This window comes from Mercenaria mercenaria, chromosome 12, assembly GCF_021730395.1.
Source record: "Mercenaria mercenaria strain notata chromosome 12, MADL_Memer_1, whole genome shotgun sequence".
Classification (NCBI taxonomy): Eukaryota; Metazoa; Mollusca; class Bivalvia; order Venerida; family Veneridae; genus Mercenaria; species Mercenaria mercenaria.
Window position 1 is genome coordinate 53757033 of NC_069372.1, and position 19632 is coordinate 53776664.

Consider the following 19632-nt stretch of genomic DNA (forward strand, 5'->3'; position numbering starts at 1 on the left):
CAGATCATCCTGCGCATCCGCGCAGTCTGGTCAGGATCCATGCTGTTCGCTTTCAAAACCTATTGCAATTAGATGAACCGTTAGCGAACAGCATGGATCCTGACCAGACTGCGCGGATGCGCAAGATGGTCTGGATCCATGCTGGTCGCAAATGCACTATGTTGGTTTTCTCATGGTGTGGCTCATTTACTGAATGGCTTGCTGGTCAATAGTTAGAAATATTTTTTAAGGTCCATAACACTTTAGAAGTCAATTTTCATAGACATTTCTTTCAAGTTTTAACTGAAGTCCTTTTATATACGGATTTATGTAATAATATAACATTGTAATAAAGTTACATACAAGAAAACAAATATTTCATTTTGCTTGTTTTCGTCTCTACTACTGCGTAATTACGCTGTATTTAAATATATTCAGAGCACAGCGTACAATGATCTGGTTACTAAATGCCATGGTATTTAGAAATACACCATAAAATGTACAAACAAGGAACATTTTAATAACGTGCTTGCTAATATTCTCTGATTAGCTCATTTACTTACACAAAGAGGAAGTTTTATACCAGCAAGAAGTGTGTCGTGCATTAAGTTTATCCTCTTCACATATACACTTATATTAACTTGGACTTCCAGCTAGGTCAGAGACGGATATTTTGCGTATTTCATGATAAACAAACTGGACTTGTGTATTTCATAAAAAACAATGGACACATTGAAGTAAAAGTGATTACAGACAAAAAGTAATACAGTTATGAAGTGTGGATTTTATTTGTTTTTTCTGTGGTGTATGACATTTTGTCTTCAGAGGGCAGGTAAGAATATCAGGGTTTAATTTATTTGAGAGTTTAATTTGTTTTAATCATTTTGTTTTTGTTTTATAAGTATTGTTTTACAAATAGTTTAAATTTTAGCATCACTAAGAAACTGTGGCCACTAGTGTAGCTTCTTTTATTAAATATCAGGCTATGTTTTTATCATTTAGCACTACTGTATACACGAAATAGATTTTATCCGAACAGACTGCTACATTAGTGAAATATATTCTGAAAATAAGGACGACGGTAAAACAATACAAAATATAACATAAATAAATCATGTATTCATATGATATACAAGTACTCAGTTCTCAATCTTATCCCATCTTTAAAATGTCACAGAAATAGTTATTTAGAATTTCTTCAGTTCTAAAAGAGATCGAATTTTATTGAAAAGGAATTTGTTCTTCCGCCGTAGAGAAGACATTTTCTTTTTTAGCTGTGGTCAGAAATTTGATCATATTTTAGAAAAAAAAGTCGAAACCTGTTTCATTATAAATGTTAAATTATTCTCTCTAAGGTGCAGTTGTTTGTGACATCAGGGGTGGGATATTTTGTTAGACTTTTATTGTGTTATTATCAATATATTTTTCTAAAACGAAAATAGATTACTAATAATGCCATGCAAATAATCTAAAAAGATATAAAGGTATCCGATCCATAAGTAGGTAAATTTCGATGCCTGGTGACCTCATGTTTCTTTTTTTTTCAGTATTTAAAAGAGTTCTGTCTGCTGAACAAGAATTCGAGTAAATAAAATTACCATAAATAATATGCAAGAATCATTACACTCATGTTTTTTTACTATGAAATGATAAATCTTACACTGTAATAACTGGATTTCTGTTAAAGTATCATTGAAGACTATAAATAAAAAAAAATAATTCTATAACATATTTTTGTCATGTAATTCATATTTGCTTTTTCGGTAGACAATACACTTTCAAATGATACCAAAATTATATGAGCTTACCAGACATCAATATTTGATATATTTTAAAGCATTGTTATATAAAACTTGCTTATTGGATCGGATACCTTAAAACTGCGTAGTGCTGCGTTGGAATAGTTACATTTTTAATGTACATGGAGATGAATCTCGTGCAAAATGAAATTGATTTTCTGAAATCCAAATCAAATTTGGTAAAAAAAATAAAATGGTACTTCATTTTATGTGGTTTTATACAACACATTTCTTCATATTAATCTTTGATTTAGACAACTCTTTTATACAATTATTTATGAACAATATCTTTAGAAATATGGACAACGTTTGAACATATCAACTGAAATTTGAGAGAACCCTTTTGGCCAATAGTATATACACTTAATGTGACTATTGATCGACAAGCCATTCAATAACTGTTTTATAAGATGACATCAGAAATAAATTGTCATAAAGTTTTTCTTCAATTGTTTATTTTAACCCAGAAAATTCAGTGTTGAAAAAAGTCACAAAATATGGACCGCTGAATTATAATCTAATATAATATATCATCTAAAAATGTGCCCTGTTAGATAGAACATACAGCGTATATCCATGATGAACAAATTTAGCTTATTAAGAAGAATTTGGAGTGTTTACTGCAACATGCATTGCGAGCTGTGGTGGCCTAATAAGGCTGCTGTGTCGAAGGTTGGAGCCCTGTCAGAGACGGGACTTGTTACTGAAGAGAGACCGGTTGGTGAGCCGCCAGCTAGTTAAATAATGGTTACCGATTGCCTACCTGCCTGGTGCCTGGCATTAAAAAACTGGAATCGGGAAGTAATGCTGTCCAATGTATGTAGGTGTCTCATTAGCCAACTTGGCAGGCCCTTTCAGTATAGGGGTGACACTATAATAAACAAACATTTACTTTACTTGTATTTGATTATTTTTTCTTCGTATCCTTAACGACTTTAAAACGTGACTGAAATACATTAATAATAATAATTTAGTGTTCCTGACCGCTAGATCATGCAGATCTGTAATTTGGAAAATTTTCATGTCACATTGACTTTGCGCACTTATGTATGTATAATTAATTGATTGATTGATTGATTGTTTGATTGATTGATTAATTGATTAATTATACTGAATCTTGATTTATAACGACATTTAGTGAGGAAACAATTCCCATCCCCCTTCCAAATTGCTGGTAGCGCGGTTGCAGTGCGGCGTAATGCCTTTTCGCCTTGAACTTGTCAAAAATTGAAAATCTTTTCAAGAAATTAATCCTTCAAATATTCAAAGCACCTTAACACAAACCACAGCACATGAGTCATAAGCACGTGACAAATAAAAAAAACCCAGACATATGGGAAAATTAGACCCATCGATTTTTCACACGAGTGAAAATATTTTATATAGCGCAAAGGAGCCCTTTACTTTATTTAAATTCATGGAAAAAGTATTATAGGTTTTTTAGCTTTGCAAACGATGTGATAATATTCAATGCATTGTCTTTCTTATGAATATTTTATTTTAAAAATGAATTTAAAAGAAAATGGTCTTTTTTGCGTATACTTTATGTCTGTCTAACTATAATTAGAAATATAGTAAAATATGGATAATTTGCTTAAATTTCTTCTGTTTAACAAAGAATAAATAGATTCTTGTGTGTGCTTAAAGGCCTTTGCAAACGACTTAGTAATCTATATTCATTTAGCTATTGTTTCACACTAATTTCAGTTTTCTAGGTGAAGAAGAAAATGGTGTTTTTTAAGCATTTTGCAGATGAGTATAGGTTTTTTTTCCTTATCGGAAAGACTCGAACATTCTCGTATGTTTCCGTCAATTCTTACGGAATTTAAGCTCCTAAACGGTAAAGACTGATATCTTCTCACCCGCTTAACAGCATACATGTACAGATTTATGAATTAATGGACGCTCCATAATATGATCTGTTTACAGCCAATAGTCAATTTTAAACAGCTTGAGGATCGAAGTTCAAAATTTAAAAAAAGAAACGTTGAAATTTTAGGCGGCATATTTTGGGCAAGTTAGAAGAAGAAAATCAAAATTCAAATTTTGAAAGGATGATGTTGAATTTCGCTTACATTGAATTTCGCACAGACTAGGAAATCGAAATTAAAATAAAAAGAATTCGTCGAATTTCGAGGCAGAATTGAAATTAGATCCAGCGGGATGACCGAAATTCAAATATTTTGAGGGGAGCGGTCGTCCAGTGAATAATGTGTCGACCGCTCAACCCAGTGGTCGTGGGTTCGAGCATCCGTGAAAGGGGTCACGACCATGACTTCTCATATGACACCAGTACTGGGTTTTCCCGGAAGCTGGCTGTTTAAAAGATAGTTTCACATTCAATACCAGTTTTAAATTCGATTGCTTTGAAAATTCGAGCATGCTTGAAATATGTTACTGAGAATAATCTATTTAGATCTTTAACAAGGAGCTGTGTTCAATAAACGCTTGATACCCCAGGTGGCATCCTTGTCGATACAAAGCAACCTAAGTCCAAAACGAGGTCAAGTTCAAGGTCAAGGTCAAACTGAGGTCAGGTGATGTCTGAAGATGAGGAATGGTCACAGGTTACATCTGCATTAGTATCAAGTCATTCTAGTAAGGGGTATTGAAGCTAAACGAAACGGTCCCATTTGGTTAACCTCGTACGGATGGACGGACGGACGAACGAACGGACGGACAGGACAATCACTATATGCCTCCCGCATCAGTAGATGCCGGGGGCATAAAAACTTGAATTTCGATATATCCGATCTTGCACGATTTGTGAGCATATCGCAGTTTCAGTATTATACTGAAATTCAGCTTTTCAGAATTTGAAGTACGATTTTCGAGATGGCTCGACACTAATTGCTTGCTCGATATTTGACTTTTTCATTTCAATATCAATCTTGGAACAGGCTGTTCATTCAATACGAGATCGAAATCTGGCTTTTGGAATATTATAAATTTCGATCATTGAGCTGGCACGAAATTAAAAGCTATTTTGCAATTTGACGTTTTTCAATCTTCAGGTGTAGCTTAGGATCAAAATTCGATAACTTATGAAGTTGAATTTCGATCTTCGAGCTGACATAAAATTCTAAGCTAGTTGGACACCGCTCACGACATAATGATAAATATGCAGTTATTTGATTACATAAAAAAACTACTTAAAATTTTTATTTCATAATCATGAACATCAAAGAAAGTATTATAAAAGCGAGTTTCCATCTGATTGTAAGAAAGTAGAAATTACTTTTGGAAAGACATTGTTTGGTTTTATAATAATGTGTTTGTTGAAAATACCGTTATAAATGGTATTCTGATTAAACCACCAACAGCCATTTAGGTTTCTATTTTCTAATCTATCTTTGCAATCACTGTAAATTAGACTTAACAATATCCCTAAATCCATATGATCAAAAGTATTAATGTAACGGTACATTGGCGAGGAAGGGTTAGACATCGGCCTGAAATACGGAGTAGGCCGAAAACTAGCGAACAGTCTTGACAGCCGATTTACCTGGCCAAACGTATTATCGGCTTTTGTGGTGATTTTCACGATGGGTCTAATTTTCCCATATGTGAAAGGAGAGCAAGTTGCCGTTTAGTCCACGCTATTTGAGATAGCGATCTGTCTCTCTTGAACTTTTTAAGAGTAGCACATCTTCAAAAAGTGCAACCAGAATTAAGTTTATTCACTGTAGCGGTTTTCTTACTTGATGGTACTTAAGGAGGTAGGTTACCTTGTTACCAGGGTAAATTCAAATTAGTTTAACCGCAGCAAATTTTTGTATTTCGTGTAATTTAACTGCTACAATCTCAATTTCGTTTATCTCTGGTCCTTCAAATACAATTGTTATACAGGTTTGAAGAACATGACCACCTAAAAGTACTTTATATAGAAAGAAGAAGGAAAATACGTATATTTAACAGTTTTCAGTGTATTTTGGTTTCATTGTTATCCGTAGAAGTCTGCATAATTAATAATTTTACTAGTATGCACGTTAGCTTTCTAATATAAGCATAAAATATATATGTCGCGGGACTCGTGTTTCCATGGTAACACCTTTTCTCTCATTTTTAAACAACTATGTATGAAAACGGGGTTTTTCAACGGCTTCAGTGCCATTCTGTTAATGAACAATTAAGATTGAATATTTGGGTAATATTATTAGCAAAATACCAAGCACTTTACATGGTACCCTATTTTTCTTAAAGTTTAAAGTAACCATGGCAACAGAGATGTTTAAAATAGCTTATATCTTGCCTTTTATCATAATTTCTTATAAAAAAATAATTAAGATAATATTTCTTGTTTATGTAGCTTTAAAATATTTAATTCTAACGTAAGTAATATTTTCGTGTTATTTGCATTTATCTAAGCAAATTTCACAGCTTAAAATACTTACAGCAGTACCCATCGTCTGACATTTTTTATGGAAAAATCGTTCTGCATGCTGCTATTATAATTATGGATATTGTTGAAATGAAAATAAAATACCGAAGCTGTGTTCCTTAAATAGACCAGAGTCAACGCTTTTGAATTTTACATTTAGATTTATAGGTCACGGGCTTCGTTCCCATGGTAACATCAATATAATTCAAGAAAACACAATTTTCTAGTGAAATTTGAACAATTTTAGAGCTAAGTTTTAATATATAGATAACAAATTATCAACGGAAATGAAAAATAGGTATTACAAATCAAACTGCCCAATACTTATTTGAAAATGGCCGTATTAAGTAACATTTCACCCAGCTATATTCCCAATAACATTGGTTACCATCATCCATTTTCTTACATTTCGCATAACATTTCAATATAATTATATAAAAGAAGCAAAATATTGATTATTATTCAGAGCGAAAGACACATAAAAAATATTTCAGTACATAGTGGCTGTTTAAAAATAGTTTAAATAAAGAAAATGCACAGAATTACGTACTTTCAAAATAAAAGCTATTAATTTTGCGCGGTAACTGACACGTAACGTCATGACGTCAGTGAAGTCAGTTTAAAGCAACGTTTCAGAGGCAATTTATTAATTATTTCTGCATTATTAAACCATTAAGCATCAGATCGGAGACAGGTTCATGATTTTTTTTCTGAAGAATGGATATACAAACACATTTGGTTTGTCGTAAATGTTGTCGTAAATCGTCACGTTAGCTCCCAGCCATGCGCACATGCAAATATGAAGGTAACCTACCTCCTTAAGTTATATCATGTGATAATATATATCGTTGCGAATTAATGTGAAATTTACAATGGAAGTATCTATTTCGGAAAATATTTCTAAAATATTACAAAATCTGACTTTTTATGTTGAACTCTTTCACAACTCTCATAACATTTCAATTATTATTTTCATATAAAATATATATTTGGCCATTAATAAAAACAATCTACAGTTTTGTAAACATTTTCAAGCGTTTCTACTATCTGAGAGTAAGAGACCCCTGAAATTAAGGATCAGCCTATCTCAGATTCGATGTATGTTAAGCATGCTAGGTAAAGTAGTAGGTCTTTGGCTGTCTAAAAAAACCGTCTTAAATGTTGAAAATCAGACATTTATGTTAATTTATGAAGGAAAGAATTAAACGTTACGTTGTTTTGTTTAAATTTAGGTAAACCTTTCATAAGCAAATCAGAGAAAAGCCATTTTGAAAGGCTGAAAAGTTTTGATAAAAATTAAGTCATTTTACTTTGTGAATTTTTATGTGTTCTTTTGATTAATAGTTTGAATTTCATGTCGCATTGCTAAAAAATATTCTTTTTGTCAAGAAATAGGTCGTAGATACAAACACATATCTTTTTTGTCGATACTTCAAATGTTTTTTCCTGTCTGTTAGGAAGGTTTCGAGAAATATGCAAATTGCTTAACATATACTTTAGCCTAACAGTTAAAAATAGGCAATTTTTTTTTATCAAAAATCCCTAAATATCATGCTTCTATATGCGGTTGTTCGAATCAGGACTTAAACAATAAACCAATCATATTCACGTATCATTTCGTAACTTCCGTAAACATCTCAGTATTTGTATAAACATTATGTGTATTTTTTATTACCAGTGTTTTCAAGGAACTACTTTCTTGTGATGTGACTACTTATGTCGCCCCCGTTTTTTGTTTACCAAATCACAGTGATAAGTGTGTTAATGAGATGTTTCCGTTACTTTTCAAGTTAAAATAAAAATAGTACTGATTCATTCATCATTTATACATTCTCCTTCTGACTAAGATTAAAAAAACACACACTGTTAAGGCTTAAAAATAAGTTTTGGGTTACCCAACCCTACTTGACCCTAGCAGTTGTTTTCCAGTTATTAAAGTAATACAAATGTATTGCATTGTCTTTCACCTACCAGTAATATTCATTTATGTTTTCTGTCTATAAAGTAAAATCAACAGTTTTAATTATATTGCATCAACAACAATAAGAAAACAGAATATAAAATATACCTACCAACTCCACCTACAGTTCTAAGGAACTTGACAATAAACACACACTTTAAAGCTTTTTGAAATACAGATCTCTATATATTTGATATCTATTTAAATAATAAAAAGGCGCCTCCTTGGCCGAGTGGTTAAGGTCGCTGACTTCTAATCGCTCCTCACCAATTTGGGTTCGAGCCTCCCTCATGTAAGGAAGCTATCCAGGTAGCCTACGGAAGGTCGGTGATTCTAACCAGGTGCCAGCCTGTGATAAAATAATGCTCGGAGGTGCACTTAGGGGTCTTGCCCCTAATAAACAATATTAACTGTGTGTCAGTGTGACGTTAAACGCAACAAAAACAAAGAAAAAAGCAACAAAAATGAGAACAACAAATAAATACTGTCTAAAAGCTTTAGAAAGTATTTTTCATTTGAATATGAATTACATTTGATTTTGAAAAAGTGCTGTGAGTACTTTAGAGTAAATCAATGGAAACTTATCTCAGTCCAAATTTTAATTTGTCTAAAGTCGCGACCTTAAAGATAGGACAATGTCATGCAAACAAAGAAAAACAAAAAGAGGTTGCTGTCACATGATTGACACTTTAACCTATCGGCACGTTTGACAGTAAAATGCTGGTATCCCATATTACGAAGTGAAATTCTCTGCACCCGACCTCAAACATTTAGAAATGCGTTTAGACTGTACAAAAACTGTACATTTATGATTCAAGATTTAACCCCAGATGCCAAATATATGAGGAAGAAAAATATAAAAACAAAAGACAATTATGGAAATCATGAACTCTTAAAAGTGCCTGGTGATTTCCGCTCTAGCATGACCTTATAAGAACAAGGAAATAATTCGCAGTTGTCTTCTGTTTCTTTTCTTCAATTGTCTCTAAGGTTAAAGTCTAAAAATCATGAACCCAGGGTCCAAGTTTCAAAAACTGAGTATAGAGAACATGGATGCATTGATCAAGGGACTTGTTTTCAAACTCTGTTTCATAAGTTTGAAGAACCGACGCCTTAAGGAATGTTTAAAACGGTGATCATATTCCAGCATCAAGAGATTCAAATCTGTGACTTTCTACTCCGGCGCTCGCTAGTTGTTGAGCTACTACGCTTCCGGTATTATCATCATGCTAAAATCAGTATTACGGAAGCAAATCTAAGACATTCTATTCTTTTTTAGCTCCATGTGTAAGCAAGTTTATATTTCCAGATGCGGCATACGGAAAAACTGAAGTCAAAGATGGTGATGTGATAAGGCCGCGTATGAACATTTTGAAAAAGAAGTACCTGAAGAATACCGACCAAACATGGACTCTGGTAGCCAATACAGGACACTGGGCGCTCGTGTTTCACTACCTGTCGATCGAAAAGTCTTCAAATTGCCAGCATGATTACCTAGAAATTCAGGAACACGATTATAAGTAAGTTTTAGTGGCGTGCTGATTAATCACAAAGTCCACGAATCACGAATAAATGGTCAACGACGTGATCATTGTTGACAAAGACTGACGTTTCAACGATGCTCCCAAAATAAGCTAAATCTAGTAAACGACTCTGATTCCTAATGAAACAGAATAATGACATTTGATTTTTGGTCACTGTGTTAACAATTACCAAATTTATGGTCCAGTGTAACCTTTCAATCATATTTTGCCAAGAATTGATGGGTATAATTTTCGTCACAATCAATCAATATTTATGTATTTTTGTACCGATTAATCAACGAGGATTTTTTCTCAGACTTGTGAGTTCATCAAAACGACCTGCACGCATTCGGATCCTTAAATTGTGTCACTACTGGTTAAACCGTACTCAAAGTTTTTGTGAATCTTTAAGTCAGTGGCCAAATTAGGACTTGTAATGATATGTTGTACTATGCCTTTAAGTTTGTCATGATGGAAATAAGCTGCTTAGTGGTTTACATATAGCATATAAATGAGCTGATTACTCAGAACGGAGTGGTGGAAATTATATATCAAAGGGACTGTGCTACAATCATTTCAGATTGAGATATTGAGATATTTTTAACATCTTTACTATGCATGTCATGTCATTTTCCTAAACTGTACCATTGTTTCCTTGCAGTATGAGCGATACTGTTCATGCCCCAACGAGATACTGTGGCGAAATAACCCCTATGCCGTACATATCAAAAACATCCCGAATAACAGTACGTTTTATCTCGGACAACATTTGGGAACTAAAAGGTTTCAACATAACAGCCATTTACGGTGAACAAAAAGGTATGGTCAAAAACAAATATCTTGCATTATCAGAATAAACCAGTAATTTTCGCCGTTTCTAAATGCTGCAAATGAATTCGTGCAGAGAAAAAAGCACTTTACTGGTTTAAAATGTGGATGGAATTATCAGACGGTCATGAGGAACATGAGATACCGCAAAAACAAAGTAGGAGAAAGTTCCCGTTTGGGAAGTCAACCATTGGGGTTTTCACTACATCCTGAACGGGAAACTTACAGTAACTTGCTTCCCGTTCTGGAAATTAAATCACCCTTCTTTGACATGTGTTATTCAAAAGGCCCGGTGCATAAGAATATTTCTACCGTTCACTTTTTTAAATATCCTAATAAAAATTATTTTCAGCTTTGAAGTTATTTAATTTCAAAATTTCCCGAATTGGAACCTTAACTTGTCAGCCAGGAATCTCATTATATGGATTTATATTGAACTACTTGTCTTTCTTATGTTACTTATTAGTTACACAAATAATACTAATAAAACACCTTTTAACATCGCCCAGCTTGATGACTGCTAAAACAAATTAAGATTTCCAAATGCTTCAACACTATTTTTGTGACAAATAGGCAGTTTATACTCTACTCATACACATGCAGTTCTTGTTTAAAATATTAATAGTATGCATCATGAAAAGCTTCATATATGCCTGTACAAAAATCTGAAAAAAAAACAAAAAAAAAAAAAACAAAAAAAAACAAAAAAAACACAACAGGAGTTTCGGACTGAAAAAGGGGTAATAATTCTGACTAATTGCAATTCAATGTAAATATACTTAACTGTGTTTCCCTATCGGGAGGTTATGTTTCCTGTTCTCGAAACTTTGAAATAAATAAATGAATAATTTAGATAAGAGTTTTGTTAGGACATTTAAAAGAATATGAACAGTAGAATTTATTTAGATAAAGTATAACTTGGAATATTTCATTTCATGACACCATGTATACTCTTATGCACCGGGCATTTTGATGGAAACAGGTAAAAATTGATGATTTTGCTTCCCGAACGGGAAACAAGTTACTATATTTAGTAACAAGTTTCCCGTTCGGGAAGTAGGGAAAAACCATAAATTGATTTCCCGGGAAGTTTCTCCTACTGAAACAGTTACCAGTATCTGATCTCCGGATCTTCAGTCTGTAATAGATAATGCTTTATGTAGACCACACTACAAAATGATAAAAAGAAATAAACTGAATTAAATGGCTCTCTTTTAGGCATTTATTTTATAGCAGCATATGTATGTATTTGCTCTTTAATATATAAAACTGAATGTAGTTTGGTATAACGTCTTTTAAAGGTACATGATCAAGTCATATTGAACCCCGCTTTTTAAGACAATTGAGCTTTCTAATGAATTAAACCGAAAATTTGTTCTATAATTACAACTTGTATTTTTTTCTTTTTCAGAAGCTCTGGAGTCAAAGGTTCACGAGATGTTGAACAAGTATACAATCACTTTAGGTACGAGATGTAGCAAGTTTCTACCATACGCTCAGCATTTTTCTTCCATAAATGTTTTGCTTACTTGTAGATAGTTTTCGCAATAATTTTCTCCCCTGTAATATTTTTTTTAAAGAGAGAGACTTTGGTACAGTGTTGAAAATATGAAACTGCTCAAAATATTTCTAAGACAATTGTTAGAACCAGTACATGTCATCCATGATCATACCGAATGGCAATATTAAAGTGGTCATCAACAAAAAAGTCTAGTATTTTTCAAATGGAAGTGAAAATTGTTTTTAGCTTTGTGGAAGATTAACAAATTCAAAAGTTGCCCTGGTTGTTCACACTCAAGTACTGATCATGAAAGGATTGATACTAGCGTTTACGGTCAAAGATCAAAGGATGACTTCCGGTCGTTACAATGTAACATGTCATTTAGGAAGGAAATTAAGAGTTGCGGATCACAAACTTATCTTGTATAAAAGCTATTTATCATGCAAGGCCAAAATTACTTTGCTCCAGCTTATGGATGTCCCTATGAGTGTCTTTTCATATTGAATTCCTTTAATTAATTGAATAAAATAATGAAAATGCGGGGATATATCGAGCATTTTATGAATTTTATTCAACGAGTTCAATGAATTGAGGGTGAGAAGACACATAGGGAGCCTACATGTATGTAACAGATCTATTCCTACTTTCCGAATGAAGACAAAGATGTGATAAAGTAGGATTATGATAACAGTACTTTGATCTGAAATGTTGTTTTCGGCTCATGTGGTTTTTGCCAGTCCATGTTCCCCCGAGTGTTATCCAGTCTAGCAAATATATCCACTTGAGCCGAATGAATAATTGCAGGTCAAAATACTATTTTAATTACCCTTAAATTACCTATAGCTACTCCTAGAAGTACATTAGCCAAACCGAGTGAGATATAAAAGACTAAATATTGGTTTAAAACGGTGAAATTTTGACGCATTAAATATCGGGACGCCATTCTTACGTTATATCTGACGTCACATTTGACGTCACAGCTAAAGAAAGTAGTCCTCCATCATTGAATATTTTTCCGTATCCGACGAGAGTTCAATACAAGTCACTACTTACGGTCAAGAGAACACTGCAATGTACGTGGTATTGGCGCAGAAAAATCATTTTCCCGTTTACATAAAAATGAAAACAATAGGAGAAATAGAACTTTATGAAATCAATATTATACATGCAGTATATGCACTTTTATTCTAATACAACTGTACTGTGCCGTATAAGTTAGATCTTAATATGGATATACAGCAATTTTGTGAGCACATCTTGAATGTGAAGTTCAGATGACCCCTTAGTTAAAAGATGACTTCCAAAATGCGACATTTTAGTTCATACTGATTTTTTTTCAGCTCGATTGTGATGAACACATTTACTTGAATCACTGTCGGGTCCGTTAACTGGAAAAGGCAGTACGTGCGTCATATGAGACGTGGTCGTGACCGCATTGAGGTTCGAACCCACAACGTCCGGGTTGAGCGGCCGTGTCACAACCAACAGACCAACCCTCTCCTCTAAAATGCGATATTATCAAAGTCTTTTATAACTATTTCAGCACTGGAGGCAGAAGAGAAAAATGAAGACAGCAAAGACAGCAAAGGAGCAATTTTCTACGTTTTGATTGGCTCTTCCGTTGCCGCGCTTGTTTTGTTTTTTATCCTGCTTGCCTACTTTGTCATTGCAATGCGCAAACAGATTTATACGCATAAAACACGGGTACCAAAACTGTACTACATTTCCGGTGCTTCGCAGACGAATTATAGAGGGCCATCTCCTACAAGACGGGAACCATTTGTAAGGTTAAACTCCGGAACTCCTGCATTAAAAAGTCCCCAAGAATTGTGTAAAACGGGTAAAAGATATTCAAAAGAGAAGAAAGCCGCGAAGCCAGTTGCTACTGACACGACGGCAGTTAAATTTGTTGAGCCAAGTTGCAGATGTCAGCATAACAATTTATATGTTTCAAATGCCTTGGTCCATGTGTGCCGAAATTAACTAGCCACTTACTTCGATTATGTCATTAAGAGGAAGAAGGGTATATGGTGGCATCACGTTTGGAATTTCCTGTGAATTTTTAGTTTGTTTTTTTTCTCTAGAAAACATTACGTTATGATTCAACCTGAAGCCATGACATTTTATACATATGTGAATTACTTTGATGCTAGTCTGTATCACGCAAAAGACATTTGTATCATTTTGTGTACAATATGTAGTCATTGGCATAGCTTCTTTATATATGTCTGAAACTTTTAAGCAATTGCATTTAAATGCGTAGCTTTACGCGAAAATATATGAGCCGTGCCATGAGAAAATCAACATAATGGGTTTGCGACCAGCATGGATCCAGACCAGCCTGCGCATCCGCGCAGTCTGGTCAGGATCCATGCTGTTCGCTAATGGTTTCTCTAATTGCAGAAGGCTTTAAAAGCGAACAGCATGGAGCCTGACCAGACTGCGCGGATGCGCAGGCTGGTCTGGATCCATGCTGGTCGCACACCCACTATGTTGGTTTTCTCATGGCACGGCTCAATTATGTTACGGGAAGGAAGCTTATCTATATTTAGAATGCAATGCAAAGCACATATTCTGCCAAAACTCATGTCCATTTACCACCCCCACCCTTGATCACCGTGTGATAACTCGTGTCCATGTACCACCCCCACCCTTGATCACTGTACCTATACATAAGTTTTAACACGAGACAGTATACTCACATTTGTTTCAAAATTTGTATTCTAACAAGACCAGGAAATAACCTACAAACGCAAAGAAGAAAATTAGTCTACGGTTATTTAAGAAATAATAAGTTCCCAAGCGTGGTTTATCGCAAAATATTTACATTCTCCCTATTCTTTTCCATTGAAAATTATGACGTTCATTTCGTATGAACAGCAAAAGAAAAGGTGCGAAATTTACGTCATTGCTGCATAGTGATAACCGACCGCTGTTTTGACGTCCGCGTATAGTCAGGGAGAACGTTCCTTAGATGACGTCGCAGATATTCCGTGTGTTGAACAGAATGGCCGGGAAGCTGATTTTATTGTTAAATGCCACAAAATATGTGCAATTTATAATATTATATTGTTTACAAATGGAGAGGAAATATAATGTAAATATAAGAAATGAAACTATTTTTTCGGTGTTCATGCGAAATGAACGACAGAATAGGATTGGCAAAGGACTTCGGACACTTTCTAGCCTATATGAATTTGCCTACTCCAAGAGTGAAAAATAAACTACTAAGAAATAAGTATTTAATTACATATGCCATCAAAATACATATTTGAGATTATTTCTTAAAGTCAAATTTTCAATATTTGTTTCATAGAACAGTGATTTTTGTTCTAAATAGAATTACGTACCCTGTTATATAGATATAAAAAGTGTTTTGCTTTATACAACATTGTTCCCACCCGCGCATCAAAACCATATTTGGCCAGCATATGTAGATATTAATTATACACATTTTCTGTGACTATTGTGTTGATGCAATGGGTGGAACAGTACTTTTAAACAAAAAATACTTTACATTTGGGAACACCCTGTAGTTATAACCAATACTTTTTATATTCATTTTTAATAAATTGATTGTCACATATTTTTACATCTGTTTGTAACTCAAATACTATACAAATGTTTGAACGGGTACACATAGGCATGTTATACATGTAAAGTAGTGAAAGAAGCAAATACTGTGAATTCATTATTATTCGTTGGGTTAAATTTTAATTGGCTTATCCTGGTTGTTTGTTGCAGTAGATTGACAAATATGTGTTTTAACATACTTGCAACACACCAGGTAATCTTCTGCATGTCCCCCTTCCCTCCACCTCGCGACGCGCACGCCACTGAGGATGTAATTTGTTTTCCATTTTGTTTTTATTACTCTTTTGTATTTCTTATATATTTTTCATTTCTTTATTTTTTCATATTCTGTGCGTTGATATATATTTTTATTTTATCTTCCTTCTGTGAAAACTGAATTGAAGAATGTTCTTTGCGGCGGACTAGGCCTAAACACCACAAAAAAGAGGCAATATGTGCACAGCAGTTAATCTGATCCTGACTATAATCTATCCAACAGAAATACCGCTTGGCATTGATATGCCTGTGATGCATAGGTCAAGAACAGTAGTTTCATGGCAGGTCATATCAGTGACGGTTTCACATTCAGTGTGATGCCACGAAAGTGATGTGTCAAGTCGCTTTCCATGCAGATGGCATATATAAATACGGCTAGACGCGAAAATGAACTAAAAGGTCCAGCCGAGTTTCAGGTGGATTTTTTATGCAGCGACCTGGATACATTTTTATTACAAGTTTAAGCCAAATGAGCCGTGCCATGAGAAAACCAACATAGTGGCTTTGCGACCAGCATGGTTCCAGACTAGCCTGCGCATCTGCGCAGTCTGGTCAGGATCCATGCTGTTCGCTTTCAAAGCCTATCGGAATTAGACCAACCGTTAGCGAACAGCATGGATCCCGACTAGTCTTCGCAGGCTGGTTTTCTCATGGCACGGCTCATTTGGCTTAAACATGTAATAAAAATGTATCCAGGTGGGCATTTTAGTTCGTTTTCGCGTCTAGCCGTATTTATATATGCCATCTGTTGGTTTTCTCATGGCGCGGCTCAAATGTTATCTGTGCCACTGGTACTTATATATACCAAACAAGAACCAACCCTACGGCCTCGATAAGATGACTGCCTTTTCTTAGTATTAATGTTATGCAGCACACAACTATCTGCCATCACTTATAACAGAACTATACAGGCGTGTACATGTACTTAAATAACTACCTGAACCACTGTAATAAAACTGACCGGTCACTTATACATGTATACCTATTCACAAATGTAATGCTTCAATACCTTTACATTACGAACAGTGTATAGATAAATCAAGTACAGGTTGTTTGCAAAAATATCGTTGTATTTTTTATTTATTTATAGGATTTTAATCTTAAAATCTTATTTTTTCCTTAAATAAAATGATTTTGTCACTTTATTCGACTGGAATTCATATATTTAAAACTTCCGTAATGTGATGACATTATATCTTTACGGAAAATAAACATTTTATTTTTTCAAGAAAATATACCCTGGCCTAGTTAAAATTAGAAAAACATCTTGATAGGAACAGATACAAACCAGTTTCTGCTGTAATAAGTTAACTAACACATTGGTTTATCATTGACTCGAAACGATTTGGGTATTGTTTAAATACTTAATGGGAATTTTGCCTTCAAAATGTAGGCTAGAAGCATATGATAGTGTCCGAAGTCCTTAAAAATGAATCGCTAGCGCGATTCATGGATATGCCGATCCTATTCTGCCGTTCATTTCGCATGAATACTGAAAAAAAAATCATGTCATTGCTTAAATAACCGTTGATTGACTTTCTCTGTATGTGTATATAGGCCATTTGCTGATCGTGTTAGAATTTGCGATAGCCCATGCGCGTGCGTGTTTTGGCTGCTACGTATGCCGCCCCCACCCCCAGCCCCAATCCGCGTGCAGTTCTATTTATGAATGGAAGTCAAGTTACGTTTGTAAATACTAGCGTATTTTCGTGGGAAGGAATTTCAACATCAAAACCAAATGCGTAGTAGGCCTACGTCGTAAAAAGTAGAAACCATTTCAGTATATCGTGTTAGAATCGAAATAACAAATTCCCAACTGTGATTTGTCTAGAATAACCCGAGTTTTTCGTTCTTATGCGAAACAATATACCATTCAGTCCTACGGCCTTCGTGATATATTCTTACGCATAAGAACTCAAAACACTGGTTATTCTACGATAATCCACACTTGGCAATTTATTATTTCGTAAATATACCTTCGGGAGGATCTCTAGAATTGAAATAAAAGCGGGTAATAGTAAATTAAACGTGACTTCCATCCGTTCGTAACTGCCGTTCAAGCCAACACACGTATAAATATTTCCCGGCAAAAAGTAGTTATAGATCTTTATACAAAGGCTTTGAAAGAATTGTCACGAATATTTCTTTTCTAAATGTACTGATTTTTTAACAATTTCCACGTGTTCATCGTGTGTATATCGCTAAGTTACTGTCGTTTGGCAAGTTAATTCAAAAATATTTATCACAAGCAATGAATTGTCATTAAATAAGAACATTGTTTGGGAGTTCAGATCTGAAGTCTATTCAAGAGAAAATCACGAAATCAAGGATCATGGTCTAGATTCTTGACGACATCCACCAAGTAATCAACTGTTTTGTGTTGTTTTCTTTTCAACAGGACAGCTTTGACGTTTGACACTATGACGTATAGTGATTTTGTTGTATAATAACACAGCAGTGTTAGTCGTCCTTCTTTAATAGCTTGAATGTCGATCATATTCTGTCTTTCATTTTGAATGAAATTGGAAAATAAATTATTTCTTATATTTACATAATATTTCTTTTCCATTTATTAATACAGTATTTGTTTTATAAATTTTACAATTTTTTCTGTATTTAATATGATCAGTCATTTAGCTCACCAATCGGAACAGCTGTGACGTGATCTAAAGAAGAACGTTCTGCCTCAGTCAAAAACAGTGGCATTATGTTAACTTTGGGGGCCATCTTTTCGCGGTTTAAACAAAATAAACGTCATAACTTTGGATGGAATAATGAAGGCGAATGTATAATCATCATATATGTAAATTTCCTGGTGTAAGTTAAACTTAACATCTTTATCTCTTTGCACCCCTGTTTTTGCTATATTCACGAAGAACACGTGCTAGACTGCGTTTTAATTGCGCACGGTTTTTCCTAGTCAATTCGTGGAGGGTCACCCCATACCATTTTGCAAGAAAGTACACACAAGAATAAGCCTCCTGTAAGCCGGCCAGTCATTTGTTTTGTATGTTGCAGGTACACTTCGTGTTAATTATCATTTAAACATTATTTCGTGTTATTATCATATAAATGAAAGATTATGTCTAATTCTCCATTTTCATTTTTTCATCCCTTCTTCCTCTGTTTTTCCACTTCTGCAATGGTTTTACAATTTTACTGGTAACAAATGGCATTAGATGTGCTAGGTGCCCACTTCCAAATCTGAATTTGGTATCAAAGACGAATTTACGAAATGGAATACTCTAAATCAGAGCTTATTTCTTAGTTTAAACATATTTTTTAAACAAATTGACATGGTTAACAATGATACAATCAATTTGAAAAGAGATACGACCGAAAACCTAGCTTATAAATTTCTTCTTCCGACTGAAGTTAAATTACTAATACATCTGGCGGTTAAGTATATAATGTTTGAAATATGATTTTAACAACGATCAAATGAACTTTCGAAAGAAGTATGAGAGGAAAGACGAAAAGATTTGATTTGGACTAACGAATGCGGGAAGAAAACCTAATATGTTGTCTCGTGGAAAGCGTCCCTAATGAAATTTTGAACAGCGAGAAATATTTCATTGTTGGTGTTTTCACTAAGATTTGGAACACCATGCAACAACGTATGGAGCATTATTGTACATAGGTTAGAGCTTTCTTTTTGGAACAACAACGCTCTGACATTTGTATAAAGTGAACTTTCAAAAAAGAAATGATGGTTACTTTCTATACGGCCACAATGACAGAGGGGTGAGGGAGAAATAGTTTTCCTGTGTAAGAGTTGGTTTACGGAACTGCACTCGTTGCGTAAGCGAGCA

General features: G+C 34.3%; 1 protein-coding gene across 1 annotated transcript; it reads left to right on the top strand.

Annotated features, from left to right (window-relative positions):
* Nucleotides 1-461: 461 nt before the first annotated feature.
* On the top strand, nt 462-18910 carry LOC123534267 (uncharacterized). The gene is made up of 5 exons (XM_053520094.1): nt 462-811; nt 9429-9639; nt 10304-10461; nt 11882-11935; nt 13515-18910. Exons 1-5 carry the CDS (start codon nt 751-753, stop codon nt 13952-13954), a joined length of 924 nt encoding a protein of 307 aa, XP_053376069.1. The 5' UTR covers nt 462-750; the 3' UTR covers nt 13955-18910.
* Nucleotides 18911-19632: the final 722 nt, after the last annotated feature.